Below are 16,706 nucleotides of genomic sequence, written 5' to 3' on the forward strand. Positions count from 1 at the left end.
CTTAACTCTGTCTATAACCCTGACCCTGTTCCTAACCCCTGACCCCTTAACTCTGTCTATAACCCTGACCGTAGCTCTGTCCTTGACCCCTGACCCTTAACTCTGTCTATAACCCTGTCCCTGTTCCTGACCCCTTCCTGGGAGGAACAGTGGGACTAGAGGTCTTGTGATCAGGGCTGTTTTAATAGTTCTGAATAAAACTTTAATACGCTGTTCACAAATCAAATCATAATAGCAGGCAGTAAAAGGCAGGCCATATCTAACTCCTCCCCCCCACACACACACACACACACAAACACACACACATGCTCCCATCCCCAGAGCTATAAATGTCTGCAGGATTCTATCTGCTGCTTTTTATTGAAGTGAGAAGATACAGACTTTTGGACCCTCTGTCCTTCATCCGCCATCCAGAAAGTTAGCTAACCAGCCTGTCAGCCAGCCAGCCAGAAAGTTAGCTAACCAGCCAGTCAGCCAGCCAACCAGAAGGTTAGCTAACCAGCCAGCCAGCCAGAAAGTTTGCTAACCAGCCAGTCAGTCAGCTAACCAGAAGGTTAGCTAACCAGACAGCCAGACAGAAAGTTTGCTAACCAGCCAGTCAGCCAGCCAAGCTGAAAGTTAGCTAACCAGCCATCTAGCCAGGCACCCAATCAACCAGCCAACCACCCAGCAAGCCAGCCAGCCAGTCAGGGAAAGGGAAAGAGAAAGAGAGAGAAAGGCAGAGAACATGGGAAAGATGGAGAGAGAGGGAGAAATAGATAGAGAGAAAGGAAGGGGGAGAGAGAGGGAGCTGTCAGGTCAGAAGTGTTCCAGCAGCAGGGGGCTCTCTTTCCTCTCCTCTGGCTCTCATTCCTCCCTCCCTCCGTCATCACCTCCTTTCCTACTTGGTGGCCTCACCCCCCCCTCCCTCCCCCCCCCCCCCCCTCCCTCCCCCCCCCCCATCCCTCCCCACAGCTGGAGCTGGTGGGAGGGAAACAGAGAGAGAGATGGAGATATATTTCCTCTTCACCATGGAACACGCTTTTTGATCTCCTCCCTCCTTTTCTGAAATGATTGGTTTTCGTTTCCACGGGAACATGTCAACGGGCTCTACATCACAGAGTCTGTCTGTGTGTGCGTGCGTGTCTGGGTGTAGGTGTGTGTGTAAGTGAATTTGGATGGATGTGTGTGTGCGTTTGTGGGATTTTGAGCGAGGCTGTGAGTGTGTGTGTGTGAGTTTGTGTACGTGTACGTGTGTGCATGTGTGAGTGCGCGTTTGTGCGTGGGAGTTTGTGTTGGTGTGTGCATGTGTGTGTGTGTAAGTGGCTGTGTGTGTGTGTGTGTGTGTGTATCAGCAGCAGGTACAGTAGGCTGCCCAAGCTCTAATAAGCAATCTGAACTAGCCTGGGGCTGGTCCGCCGTGCGTGTGTTTGGGTGTGTTGCATGTCTTGTGTTGGGCTTGCGAATCTGTTCATGTTATTGTGAAATGCATCCCATGGAGATGGTTAATAATACTTCTCACCCTCTCCCCCCCCCTCCTCTTTCTAATCTTCCACTCTCCTCTCCTTCCCTCATCTCCTTCCTTCCTTCCCCTCTCCTCCCCTCCTCTTCTGTCCTGTCCTGTGCCTCCTCCAGACCCCCAGACCTCTCAACATCATCAAGCAGAACAACGGGGAGCAGATCATCCGGCGTCGGACCAGGAAGCGCCTCAACCCGGACCCCGCCCCCTCCGACCCCGCGGCGTCCAAGCAGCAGCGCGTGAGTGGCGAGGAGCGCGTCAACGGGAGTCCCCTGGACCGCCGCCCCGCCTCCGACGAGCCCAGCTCCGATGGCTCCGTCCCCCCCTCCCACCACGCCGCCAAATACGAGGGTTACACCCCGTCGCCGGGGTCAGGGTCGGGGGTCAGGGGTCAGGCCAGCCCTCGCTCCACCCACGCCTTCCTGCTCAGCCAGACCCTGGAGATCCACAAACACATGCCCCCACTGCACCTGGCCCGGGCCTCCGCCCACGACTGCCCCGGGGAGGGCAACGGCCTGGGGGGTCAGGGGGGTCTGCCTGGGGGGGTCCCAGAGCAGAAGGGGGCTGGGTCGGAGAGGGGCAGCCCCATAGAGAAGTACATGCGGCCCGCCCTGCAATCCAGCTGTTCGCCCCCCGGATCCCCCATAGAGAAGTACCAGTTCCCCCTCTACAGCCTGCTGCCCCCGGCCCTGCACGCCGACACCGACTGGCTCAGCTTCTGGACCAAGTACAAGATGGCCGCCGCCGCCGCCGCCCCCCCCCTCCTCTTCCTCCCCTGCCGGACATCACTTCCTGTCCCTGCCCGCCATGCCCGGGTCCTGCCAAAGCTACGTGCCTTACCCCTCCTTCACCCCCACCCTCACCCCTCCACACTTCCCTCCCCCAGCGCCCCTCCCTCCCTCCTCGTCCTCGTCCTCCTCCCCCCAGGAGAACCCCCTGGACCTCGCCATCAGGCACACCAAAGCCCCGCCCCCCGCCGCTTCTCCCGCCGCCACGGAGACGGCGGGGGGGGAGGAGGAGAGGAGCGGGGGGGGAGGCAGGAAGGAGACGTGCGAGCAAGGCACCCAGGACGAGGCGGCCTGGCGCTGCCTTCACTGCGCCATCCTCTTCCTCGACGAGGTCATGCACGCCTTGCACATGAGTTGCCACGGCGACAGCGCCGCGTACCAGTGTAGCATCTGTCTGCACGTGTGCGCGGATAAATACGACTTCACCTCCCATATCCAGAGGGGCCTGCACCGCCCCGCCCCCCAGCCCATCCCTGCCCCCGACATCAGCCCCGCCCTCAGCCCTAGCCCTAGCCCCGCCCCACATACGAGCCCCGCCCCTAACACTAACCCCGTCCCCAACACTAGCCACACCCCCAACACTAGTCCAGCCTCTCCGATTGGCCCCGCCTCCCCCTCTAGCACCCCTCCTCCTGTCCCCCCCCTCCCCTGCTAGTATGGGGTCAGCAGTCGACCAAGTGCTCGACCAGCAACCCCCCGATGACATCGCCCTCAAGGTCACAGGTCAAGCAGCCGATGATGTCACAGACGAGGCCCACCTGGACTGAGAGAACGGGGCTTGGCAATGGGCTACACAGACTGGTGTCGACCGTCCATCGCCACGACAACTAAAAACGGACTAAACAAACTAAAGAGCCCTCCTTTCCTGTCACTGCTCCAGTGGGCTCTACTGAGCTCTACTAGCCTCGGCTGACCTCTAGTGAGCTCTAGTGGCCTCTAGTGGCCTCTACTGAGCTCTACTGAGTTCTACTGGGCTCTACTGGCCTCTATGGGGCACTATTGGCCTCAACTGGGCAATTACCAGGCTCTAGTGGGCTCTTGTGGCATGCAGTGAGGTAACGGGGGTGGTTTGGGGAAGGAATGCCCGCCATCCGAACTAGTGCCTGAGCAAGTTGGGAGCATTGTGTGCTAAAATGTGTTAGCATTGGGAGCTAATACGCCTCAGCAACGTCGGCTAACAGGAGTTAGCATCCGGAGCTAATACGCGTTGGCATCAGGAGCTAACACACGTTAGGAGTAGGAGCCGATGCACTTCAGCATCTTGAGCTAACATGCGTTAGCATCTTGAGCTAACAGTGAGAGACTGCTGCTCTACAGAACTGAGAGGCCCCTAAGGACCATGGTACCTGTCTGGTAGCAAATAGGAAACGATACTTATTTACTTTTATTTACTCATTTGTTTTTGTTTATTAAGTGTTACCTAGTTTCAGGCAGTCTAGTAGACTCGGTACATCAGCATTAATAGGTCTTGTTTCAATAAGTCCAGAGGAAACATTTTTCATAATGCTCATTCACTCGCACCTGATTGGACATTGAACTGACTCACACAGACGTGCCTGTCTGGGATTGGACGGTCGGGGAATCACTGGTCACCGGTGTTGCCGTCTGATTGGTGGTTTCACCACAGGTGGGTGGAGAAAAGTGCTACGATTGGACCGTCCTCAAATCAGCGTCCTCAGGGAACACGTCTGTCTTTGCTTAGCATGTCACCATGTCCTGTGTCCTAACACGCGTGTGCTTAGCGTGTTCTAGATTGCATGTTCTATGTTCTAGGTGGACACTATGGACACAAACTGCCTTGGTTGCTAAGATACAAACCTGACATCACTAAACAACCTTCCGGAAGGATTTAATAGAAGAGGGGGGGGGAAAAAAGATATTTTTTCTAAAGGGTTCAAAATGACAATTAATAATAATATGAGTGCCTGATATAAACAGTATATTGTACAGTGTTTTCTACCTGCTATGTTCTGTATGCAACGCTGCCATGGCAGATGACAGAGAGGAGGACAATGTTTACATTTGCAAATGTAGCAAAAACACATGAAGCAAAGAGTGTCTCCTGTGGGTGTCTCCCTGTCTCTCTCTCCCCCTCTCTCTCTCCGTCTTTCCTGCAGGTATATATCTGTAGACCTTCAAGTTCATCTTGGCTGTGTCCTGTGCAGTCCTCCTGATGTGGACTTATAGATGAGAGAGTGAGGGTGGGAGAGAGAGACACAGAGAGAGAGAGAGAGAGAGAGAGAGAGAGAGAGAGAGAGAGAGTAGCTCCTGCTCTTCCCCAGAGAGCTCAGCAGGAGTCTCCTAACACCTTTAATACTTCATTATACCCAGAGTTCATTTGATGAAATGTTATTGCTTGCACTTCAGTTATTCCGTTTGTCTTGCCAAGGAAGAGTGTCTGTGTGTGTGTGGAGCAAACGAGTGTGTGGAGAGAGAGAGAGAGAGAGAGAGAGAGAGAGAGAGAGAGAGAGAGAAAGAGAGAGAGAGAGAGAGAGAAAGAAAGCGCGTGTGCGTGTATTTAGCATGTAAGGTACTTTGTCCCAAGTGTGCTCATATCTCTGTATCAAAGCATCAAAGGACACACTAAGCTGTGTGTGTGTGTGTGAGAGAGAGAGAGTGTGCTTGCGTGTAAATGTACATGTGCATAATGTGTACGTGAGTGTGTGTGGGTGTGTGTATATGTGGGTGCCTTAGCAGAAAGCCAGTCCACCAGTGTAAGAACACACACACACAGATATGGCATATGAAGACTATGTAAATGTTTTTAACCATATTGTTTAAGTCTTGTTTCTGTTTTAAACGTAGAGGAGGTATAGGTTAACTGGTTCTTCCAACTTTTCTCTTATTATTGTGTTTTAGGTTTTACATGCAAAAAATTCAACAAAGATGGCAACGATGTCTGTTAAACATCTAAACTTGAATAATGACAATGATAATAATAATGATAATAATAATAATAATTAATAAAGAAATAACCAAATATCATGGGAGTGTCTTTCCTTAAGGATCGGAACAGTCTACACCAAACAACACAAACACACACACTCACTCTCTCCCACAAACACATACACACATCAGTCACACACACAAATATACATGCACACACACACACACACCGATTCAGACACTCAGGCAGTCTCATTCAAGTGTGAGTGTATTGGATCAATATGAGTGTCTGAATGGCGTGTGTGTGTGTGTCTTCATAACATCTATAAACCCGCCCACCATTCCTCCAGGTTACTGTTCCATCAGAATGTGTTCTTTGTGCTCTATGTTCTAGTGCTCCCTCGAGGCTTCTCCAGCTTCGCTAGCACCATGAATTCAGACCCATGCAGCCATCATTATCACAGGTCTAAGCTGCAAGGGTGTGTGTGTGTGTGTAGGTGTGTGAACTGTATGTATATGTTTACAGATGAGACGTGTTGTTATTCTGTTGATGGCCTGTGAGGTGTGTGCGTTTGCCCCCTGAGTGCCAATTCCTGTGTTCCCAGAAGCCAGGACACACAGACAAGTACATGCACAGTGTTTTCCAGGAGCCCGTCCAGCATCCAGCCTCCCCTCAGAGAGCCCCCCGCCCCCCGCCCCCCCCCCCCCCATGGCAGGAAAGCAGACCAGCTTGGAGCATGGACACTGTGAACCCTCTATCAGCACCACCGGAACACACAGCACAGCACGGGTGTTCTAGAACAATCAGGAACATGTGGGTTCAGTCAGGATGCCCGGTAGTTCAACGTGATCATGTTGACCATGTTCAGACACGTCGTCTTTGGCAGCAGGGGGGGGGGGGGGGGGGGGGGGGGGGGGGGGGGGGGGGCTTTGATTTCCATCATTCCCCTGACAGAAGACAGAACCAGGAGTGGAAGCTGCGGCGGTGGAGGGAACAACACAAGGTCACGAGCATTTGTGACGCACGTACTTGGTGGACATGTGGCGCATGAGACTTCCTGGTCTCTGAGGGCTGGGGGATGTGCGTCAGGGACGGAGGGATGGCTGACGGATGCAAGTGCCCATCAGAGTCCCTCAACTGAACGAGTTTCACCCGTTTCTAGAACTTCTCGAGGTCCACAAGTTTCTCCTGGGTTCTGACGGGAAGGAACAGACATACTTATATAGCTATGTATATCCCCTTTTAAATGCTTCCTAACCCTCCATAACCCTTTACAATTGCTCATAGCTCTCTATTAGCCTTCATAAGGCTTCACAACCATAACCATAGGCTTCGTAACCCTTCATAATGCTTCATAACCTTCCTTATTAATCCATAACCCTCCAAAGCCCTCCACGACTCATTAACCCTTCATAACCTCCATAACCCATCGAAAGCATTCACTTCTGAAAATACTGCTTACCATAAGGACCTGTTCCACTGCTCAGTGGTAGGAGTGCCCCTCATAAACACGCACACTCGCACCCCCTCTCCATCCCTCGTTCCAGGACGACCAGATAGCCAGCTGATGGTGCTGTATGCTAATCTTTCCCCAGCCCTATCGGACTCCTCCTCTTCCTCTCTCTCTTCCTCATTAAACACCGGACGAGCACAATAGCTTCCTCTCGCAGGCCCCTTATCGTCCTGCCTGATTGCGCACCTGGAAGGGCGTTTATCTGACGAACGCAGGCACGCCTCGCTGACCTCACCGCGCCCCTCGTGTCGGGACTCACGTTGTCGCTGTTTGATACCAACTCTACCTTGGCTCTGTCCTTCACTCCTCCACTCCTCACTCAAGACAATGTGTGCTCATTACAGAGACGAGGAGAGAGAGGGAGAGAGGAGAGAGAAGATGGAGAGAGAGAGAGAGAGACAGGGGAGACTTGTGAGAGGTATAATTCCACTGATAAGCCAGCGAAAGCTCATTAGACCCCAAAAAAACGCTTCTTTGATAGAAATGTGTACCAGGGGCCAGTCTGGATTCAGACAGCCAAACGGGGAGAGGGGAAGTGACAATGAAGCCTTCATCAGCCAGACATGAGGAGGGAGTCAGGATCAACCAGCAGCCGTGTGTGTGTGTGTGTGTGTGTGTGTGTGTGTGTGTGTGTGTGGGGGGGGGGCTCAAGTGCTATTTGAATATACAGTGTGTATGTATACGTGTTTGTGCATGCTTTGTGTACATCGACGAACATGTGCATGAAAGGGAGTTAGATTAACTAACTAAAGTTCGGGAGGAAGACAGCGCACCAAGACTCCTCCTCCACTCCAATCGACTAACTCGCATCAGCCTAGCGAAAGCACGGAAGAACCACCAGCTCCCATCAGTATGCTGACAGGAAGAACCGGTCCGCATCGGGTCCAGTCGCACCAGTCATCCCCCCTGCGCTCACCCATCTGGGGAACAGGGACTCACGCGTCAGACGACTCTTCCTGGACTTCAGCCTTTAATACGATCGTCCCACAGACTCTGGTCAACAAGCTGCCTCTGCTAGGTTTGGAACCATCACTATGTCACTGGGTCCTGGACTTTTTGGGAACGAACAGGCTTCAGATTATTAGGGTCCATGGCATCTCATCTTCACCTATCATCCTTAACACCGGCTCCAGCCAAGGAGGTGTTCTGACCCCCTGTTGTGCGCACTATTAACATTTGACTCCTGAACCAAACATACGGGCAGTCATATTGTGGGATTGATATCACACAACGATGAGTCCTTCTACACAAGAGGTCACATTTTTGATAGCTGTCGTCAGAATGTGTGACCTCCCTGTTATATGGCTGAAAACGTCTGACACACCGACCAAACCATCTCGTGTGATTTCTCTGTCCGTGCCATGTATAACCTGTAAACGAGCACACATCTGGTTAACAGCTAGACCTGGGCACAAGAGGTCACACTATATCTGGACAAAATGTCAGCCTTCTGGACATTGGCCATTGGTTTGATGTTATACCTGGACAAGAAATGTTAGCCTTCTTGACAGTTGTTCTGGTTTGACGTTGATCTGGTACTTGCAAGGCCAGAGGTTCATATCCGCCCCCATCCCTCTATTTTTGCTTTTTGGATTCTGGTCATCTGGTCAATCTTTCGGTTGTCAAACAGAAATGACTCATCCCTAGTATTTATTTATCTCATGACACTCTGATTATCTGTTTAGCGACACTGTAAGCCACTTCAAAGCAGTCCAGCCATAACTATAGCTAATGTTCCACTCCGAGGTAAATACTGCATAGAAAGCGCCAGAATTATTGTGTTTTAGGAATTAGATCATGCTACATCTAGCCAGCACCTTGGACTTGCGTTATGTGTGTAAAAGTTGCATTTTGTTCGATATTGTAAGACTACATTGGCAGTGTATTCCCATTCACATTAGTCACTGGGTGGACTGACGCAAACCAACTTTCCAAAAGTGAAGGTGCCAGTGGCTCAGTTAGCTAGCGTAGCATCTGGAATCTAAAGAACAGGGGATGGAAATCCACATGCATGCAGAGATTTTGAATGAAAATGGGTCTTACTGCTTTTATGGTTCCTTTGTCGGCAGTAAAGTTTAACCCTCTAATGTGTCCATTTTACACTATTTTGCAATTTGGAGGAGGAATCTGCCATTGCTGCTTGCAGCTATATTCATTTTTCAATGATTGTTTGTTTGTATGTTTCCTTTTCTACACAGTACGTTGCTAGTCTTGAGGGGCACATGTCGTTCTCGTGTCAACATGTTCAGAATGACAAAAACATGACGACGATGTTTATGCGAATGCGTGTACAGTATGTTTTCCTTGGCAATAAGAAAAGAAAAAGCACTTCATGTGTTCAAAAGTATGTTATCTCTTTCACTGGACTGCTTTGGGAACATTGTTTAAGCGGAACATTCATGCCAATCAAGCATGCTGAATTGAATTGACTGTGTGCCTGAGTGTGTGTGCGCGTTCATGAGTAAGTTTAGGAAGATTAGTTTAAGTTTATTAATTATTATTATATTATTAATTATTATTATATTATTATTTATTAAGTTTAGGAACATTTAGGAAGATTTAGGAAGGTTTAGGAAGTTTTAGTGTTAGGGTTAGTATAGTCGTTTATTTATTGCTATCTGTATATTTAGGAAGTTCACTTATCTAAGCTCAGCATAGATGTAAATTTGTTCTGTGTACTTATATGTTATGTTATGCCAAGTGCTTGCGTTGTCTTGTCTTAAGAATTTCAGTGCCCAGTCTAACCTTGTGTTGCTCTGTGCACCTGACAAATAAAAAGACTTGGACTTGGACTTAAGTGTGTGTCTCTCCTCACCGGAAACCTAACCTGTTCCCTCCATCTCTACTTTTCCTCTTCCCCCCCTCTCCTCCTGTCTCTCTTTCTCAGGTACCTAACATGCTCCCTTCATTTCTCCTCTCTGCCTGACTTCACTCAGGATAACGAGACAGGCACTTTCTTACCCACAATGCCGCTGTTAATTCGGAGGTGGATTAATGAGTGTTTGCCAGGCAGTTGCTCCCAGGAATCCACAGCTCATCTATCTACTGCTTCTGCCTGCCGGCTGAGTAATGGCGGCTGTCACTTCCTGGTCACACACATCACTTCCTGCTTTTTGGACAGGAAGCTGTAAAAGGGAAAGTTTAGAAATGCTAAAGGCTATTTCTGTTCTAACCCTAACCATACTGTACCAACCCCACTGTACTAACCCTAACCTTAGTGTACTAACCGTAGTGTACTAACCCTAGTATGCTAATCATAACCCTACTGTACTAATCATTACCCTACTGTACTAATCATGCTGTACTAACTCATCACTACTAACCCTACAGTACTTCCTGTAGTGTACTATCCCCACTGTACTATCCCTAACCCCATTGTACTATCCCTAAACCTACTGTACTAAACTACAGCTGTAAAGGCTTAACCTACACCAAGCCCACTCCTCCCTGCATCACCCTCTCCTCTCCCGCCCCCCCCCCCCCCCTTTCTTCACTGTCTCCGCCCCCAGGCCCCCTGTCTGTGAGTATCATCTTAGAGTGCACATTTTAAACATTTATAAGACCCAGCTCATGAAAGTCAAGCAGGGCCAGAATTAGAGGGAAAATTGGATTTTCACAACAAATAAAGGAAAGGCAGATGAGTGTGTAATTTGACTTGCTAAAAGGAAATCTTGGTTTCCGACGAACATAATTATTCTTTTAATCTAGTGAGTTTTGATTGCTCTGTCAGGGTGTGTGTGTGTGCGTGTATTTGTGCGTGTGTGTGTTTAGGTGTAAAATCCTGTCAGGGTGTGTGTGTAATATGCTCTGCGTGTGTGTAAAGACCATAGTTTGTGAACGTCATCAGATGGTTAGATCCATACAGCTGCAACACACACGCACGCACACACACACACACACACCTGGGAACTTCTACCCGGAAAAACTGGGTTATAGAGGAAAGGGCTCGGTTTGAAGCCTTCATAACCTGGAGAGATAGAAAGAAGTAGAGAAAAGTGCATGAGAGAGGAGGAGAGGGGAAGAGAGGGGAAGAGATATAGGAAGGGGGAGAGACAGAGAGAAAGAGGAGGCGGGAGAGAGCGAGAGAGGAGGGGAGAGAGAGAGAGAGAGAGAGAGAGTGAGAGAAGAGGGGAGAGAGAGAGGAGGGGGAGAGAGAAGAGAGAAAGTGGAGGCGCAGGAGAGTGAGAGAGGAGGAGAGTGAAAAAGTCCTTGATTCGTCCTCTGTTTGTGTTCAACTGTCCGGCAGAAAGAGTTCAGGGGTGAGGAGGATGACTGGGGGAGGGGGGCTGCCTGAAGCAAGCTGACTATACAAGGAGGGGAGGATGTAGGGGTGAGGGGATAGGAGAATGAGGGGATGGGATGATGGAGGGATGAAGAGATGAAGAGATGGGAGGGGATGAGGAGGGGATGAGGAGATGGGAGAGGATGGAAGAGGATGAGGAGGGGATGAGGAGAGGGGAGAGGATGAGGAGAGGTTGAGGAGGGGATGAGGAGAGGGGAGAGGATGAGGAGGGGATGAGGAGGGGATGAGGAGCCACACTATACAGTCAAAGCAGGCAGTCTGAGAGACGTCTGAGAGAATGTGCTGATCACGCCTCTAGGGGTGTGAGTACGTGTGTGTTTGTGTGTGTGTGCATGTGTGAGTTTCTGTTTATGTGTGTGTGTGTTTGCGTATGTGTGTTTATGTATGTGTGCAGCTTTGCTGTGTTTGCACTAATTTACTGCTAAACTGCTGTTTTATATGCACTAAAGTATATTTACATTGACAAAGATTTGATGACAAAGATCTCCTAAACATTCTTCTCCCCCACTCCTCTCTCCTTTTCCTTTTCCTCCTCTGCTCTCATCCCCTCTCATTCTTGTCCCCTCCCCTCCCCTCCTCCCCAGTCCTCTCCTTCTTCTGTCCTCTCCCCTCCTCACCAGTCCTCTCTTCTCCTCCTACTCCTCGCCTTCACCCTGCTCCTGTAGACTGTAAACTGAAGACTCCTGTTGAATCTGAAAAATAGAGTGTGGATGTATGCTTGTGACTGTGTGTGACTGTGTGTATACGTGTCTGTGTGTGTGTGTGTATACGTGTGTGTGTGTGACTGTGTATGTGACCGTGTGTGTGAGCACCTAGTGAGAGGTTTGATCAGCTCATCAGTTCTGCTACATTAATTAAACCTGCCTGCTGTTGCAGAGAGGCCGGATAAATGAATAAATAAGTGTGATTAATCTCGCGGTCTCCATCCACACGCATTCACACAGACACACACACACCTTAGCCTCGTACACACACTCACGCATATACTGTTCAATAATCAAGTTTAAGTGGTTACATAATCCCCCTACCCCTACCCTAACTCCCTACACGTAACACTGCCACACCCATACCCTACCCTCGTGCACACTCACACAGTCCATATTCCCTTTCTGGAGTGAGGGTTTGTTGATTGTCATGTAAAAGTGGCGCTGACCCCTTTCCACCCCCGTCTGCTCTCTGGTGCCTCTGGAGACTGCCTCAGTCCCCAAAGCGCTCTGCAGTCCCAGAGACTTTCCAAAAGAACTTTCCGACGTAGCAAGAAAATGAAATTAAGAGAGCATTTATTTTTAATGCAGTTCGTTCAAGACACTCGTGTATTGATTGAACCATTTTGGGAGCGGATTTGACTTTGTCAGAGTGCTTCTTTCTCGGGCGGAAACGGCCTGTCTTGGTACTGAGGTAGCATAACATGATACATACCATAACGAGACAGGAAGCACAGGATACAAATCCCCCCCGCTGGACAGGGAATCTAATCAAACGTAGTGTGTAGCCTTTTAAACCAAGCCACGTTCAAAAGACTTCGCAGAGAGGCCCACAGATCAGTCCTGTTTAACAATATAAACCATCAGAGAAGACGTGTAAAATCTTGCTAAACTCTGAAAAATTGAAGAGACCTCGGTGGGAACGATTCGTTGAGGGATCCCCTCCTCCAGAGACAGTTGGTAATGCAGAAAAATGCTGACTATCGCCGGGGAATGTAGAATGTTTTTACTTTAGAGATGACATTTTACAACCAAACGGTCCTGCAGTGACGATACAGAAGACAGGAGGAACTGGAGATGGTGGTGCACATAGCAGCACATGCTGTGTGAGTGTGTGTGTCTGGCTCTGTGGATGCATGGAGGCCCCTTGAAGGGGCAGGGCAGTGAGCTGGCCCCAAACTCAATTTGCAGGTATTGAAGTCAGACTAAATCACTTGAATTGACCCCATCAGGGTTGGTTTGCGTGATTTGCAAGCAAGCAAAGTCTGTCGACCCTGATGAGGAACGGGAACATCCAAGGTAGTCCAAGGTACTGTAGCCGAGAGATGGTTCTGCTTTTCAGGAGATTACGTTTTTGCTAAGCAGGCTAACTAGCTAGCCCTACCCGTTGTGACAACCAGTGAACTGAATGAAACTAGTGTATCAACTATTGTAGTCAGATTTGAACAAACACTAAATAATGCAGATACATCCAGTTTTATTCAACAGTTATTTCTAGTTTTGTGATCACTGGCTGGCTTCCATTCAGAAATATATTTTTGTGAACACCATTTGGTCTGTGTTATCAACACAGTAGGCTACATCATTTACCCCATGGATGAAATGGTACACTAAACCAGAGAATGTACACATAAAAACACAGCTTTTCCAGAGATAATGAGAAAACTAGGTAACCCATTTGAGCCAGTATGGGAGAGACTGAAGTTTTTTTGGCTGACTCCCTGACCCCTCGCCAAAAGATGATCGATGAAGCTCAGGGAAGACCCATGGCAGGTTGTGGCCGTGGCTAACACAGCATTTTACCCGTGCTTCTCAACTTTACAACTAGCTCAATCGTCACTCCTAATGGCTAACCTCACAGCCAATAAGAGGCAGAGTGGGGAGAGGTTTACAGACCCATCTTACATCCTCTAGTAGAAACAATTGTAATACAATATAAAAAAGGATGTCTATTGGATGTATGTTAGGTTTACAGTAAGTGATGCTTTTTAAAGGAGCTCAATCCAGGTAATCCCGTTTGTTTATTTTGTAATGATGTATGCTATCCTAAAAATGTGTTCATGGTTAAAAGAACATGACATTGTTTACAAGAGCACAGATTTTACACAGATCTAGCCTCTTTATTTCGCTCTCAAAGTGCAGCAGATTCATGCGTTTAACTTTAACATTTGAAAAACTTTCTTCCAGGGGAGCATGGCCCCGACCCTCGTGGGGGGTCCCCCTCAACTTTTTCACCCCTGACCCGTTTGCATGCCTGTTATTAGCAAGGGGGTTTAGCACTTTTGCAAGGCACTGTATTCATGTCACATTCTCATTGGGGGCTGAGCACCCGTAAAGGTCTGATCCTAGAATCGCCCCTGTGCTGGATGAACCGTAAACGACCACACAGCCCTACTGCATGAGCTCGACAACGTTTCAGAGCAGTGGTCCTCAGCCCCTAACATCTAACAGCTCAACCCGCTGTCATGCATGTTTGAGATATTTCCCTGCTCCAATTCAACTCGATTCGTCCAAATGAATGGGCCGTTTTCAGGATTCGGCAGCGCTTGCTAAAGACCATTCATTTCGAATCGGGTGTGTCGGAGCAGGGAAACATCTCAAACCTGCAGGTCGGCGGTCCATGAGCACCAGGGTTGAAGACCGCTGCTGTAGAGTGCGGCGTTCCTCCAGACACAGAGCGGGAACGCACGTTTTCCTCCAGCGTGTGCTTGACTAGCAGACGGAGCAGCGTCGCCTGGTCCTGCACCCCCGGGCGAGGAAGTGTCTGGCTGACAGACCTAGGGACCTGAGGGGGGACTGTCTGGGGCTGGACGGACAGCAGGACGGACAGCAGCCTTCGCGGTGGGGATGATGCAGCTTCCTCATTAGGCTCAACCTGGGTTCGTGGCAGGGGCGATTCTAGGATCAGATCTTTCGGGGTGCTCAGCCCCCAATGGGAATGTGACATGAATACAGTGCCTTGCATACATGCTAAACCCCTTGCTAATAAATACAAAATTTCACTTGATAACAATTAATACTTTTATTATTTGTATTAATTAATACTGCAATTTCCCCACTGCGGGACAAATAAAGGATTATCTTATCTGTATTATTATGCATAATATTGAATGAATGAAAAAATTAAGGATGTCCCTTTCTTCATGAACTACCAGCATCAAATGATAATAAACAATATATATATTCTTTTTTTAATTATTATTATTTTTAGGGGTGCTGAGACGAAATTTAGGAGTGCTTGAGCACCCCTAAAAAGGGTCTAAAATTGCAACTGGTTCCTGGTGAATCAAATGTATATGAATAGCCCTTTTTACACGCAAGCATGTCACAGAGGGCTTCAAATACGTCGATAGAACTGCCCCTCAACCAACCTAAACCCTCAAGGAAGACAAGGAAAAACTCCCAGAAAAACTCCCAACAGGAGAAAAAATTTATGAAACCTTGGGAGGAGCAATTCCGAGAGGGATCCCCTCCTCCAGAGACGGTGAAGAGCTCGCCGCTCTGGATAGAAGAGAAGGGAAGACGCACGTTTGAGGGAGATGATGTGTTAGTGTGGATGAGCACGGGGCGTTTGTCTTTCTGACCAAGTAATTGTTTTATTTCATGCTGCATATAATTTATGAAAGCAGAGTATGTATCAGAATTCTTCATTTCTGATACAGATTATAGTCAACACATGTTAACATTGAATTTACTAGCATCCATTAATAATGACCATTAGATTGTGACATAGATCCTTATTATACAAATGGCTTAAGGGTCGAAGCACATGAACCCTTTGCTTGGATTATTATTATCTTATATTTTATTTTGTATTCCCTTTAGTATTAGCTAGACCCCCCTTCGTATTAGCTAGACCCCCCTTAGTATTAGCTAGACTTTGCTCCTTTTGTATAGTTAGTCCACATATTTAAGTTTCAATATTCCTATATGTTTAATGTATGCACCTCCCTGCCAAAGTAAATTCCTTGTTTGTGCAAACATTCATGGCAAATAAAATCCTTCCGATTCTGATTCTGAATGTCCCTAACCAAACAGACTGCATATATCTTATGAGTCAGTTCAGACAGGGATGGAAACTGCAACTTAACTGCCCGCAGTGATTTCTAGTTCTTATTATAAACATGTACATTTTAATCATATTTATCATTTTAGATGACAACACCTTATGTATCCCTGGTTAGTCAGTATTTATTTACTTCACTCTCTGTTGAACTTCATGCCATGTAACACTGGGTTACAAGTGAAAAGTGCTACAATATTTCAGTGGTTAGAAAAACAACACACACAGACTTACTCCCCCCCACACAAACACAAGTCACCTACACATACAAACACACACACACACACGCAAACACACACACACACACACACACACACCTCTGACCAGCTCTTCCTGTTCCCTGAAGAAGACAGTGCTGCGCAGCACCTGCAGCTATGCTGAATAATGGATGGAGGGATGAGAAAGAGGTGAAGAACACGGTTGCCGGCTCCCCCGTTACTCTTTCATTCTCCCTCCCTCCCTCCCACCCCACACACACATTACACACACTGTACATTAAACCCACACACGAATCAAAATCGAATCCAACTTTATTTATATAGCGCATTTTAAACATAGGCAACACCATGCACTTCACAGAGGGTAAAGGGGGGGGGGGATACGGACACTTACTGTACGTTCACTTATTCACTTATTCACTTATTTATTTGGTCCAATAAGGGAGAACTGTAAACATTGTAAACTGTAAACCTCTCTAAAATGAGGCGATCAAGCACTGTCATGGAGAATGTGAAGTGCAAACTCATTACTAAGCACGCACTCTGATAGCATAAACATGACTTCAGAAGAAACATGACACACAATACAAAAAATACACACATTAAATTATATACTAGGTAGTTCAAATATATGTGCATCATAAATATATTCGAAAACACACTAAGCATTTGAAAGAAAGCTACTGAAACATTTTGGATGGGTTAATGCCTAAATGGGCCAAACTGTACACC

The 16,706-nt window shown here is 48.2% G+C and overlaps 1 protein-coding gene across 1 annotated transcript in view; it reads left to right on the plus strand.

Annotated features, from left to right (window-relative positions):
• trps1 (trichorhinophalangeal syndrome I) overlaps window positions 1-2,760 on the plus strand; it is a 30,231-nt gene extending 27,471 nt beyond the window's left edge. The window contains 1 exon segment of the mRNA XM_047019109.1: window positions 1,615-2,760. Coding sequence (XP_046875065.1) covers window positions 1,615-2,673 — 1,059 coding nt within the window. The 3' untranslated portion in view covers window positions 2,674-2,760.
• Window positions 2,761-16,706: the final 13,946 nt, after the last annotated feature.

Source organism: Hypomesus transpacificus, chromosome 4 (assembly GCF_021917145.1).
Source record: "Hypomesus transpacificus isolate Combined female chromosome 4, fHypTra1, whole genome shotgun sequence".
NCBI lineage: Eukaryota > Metazoa > Chordata > Actinopteri > Osmeriformes > Osmeridae > Hypomesus > Hypomesus transpacificus.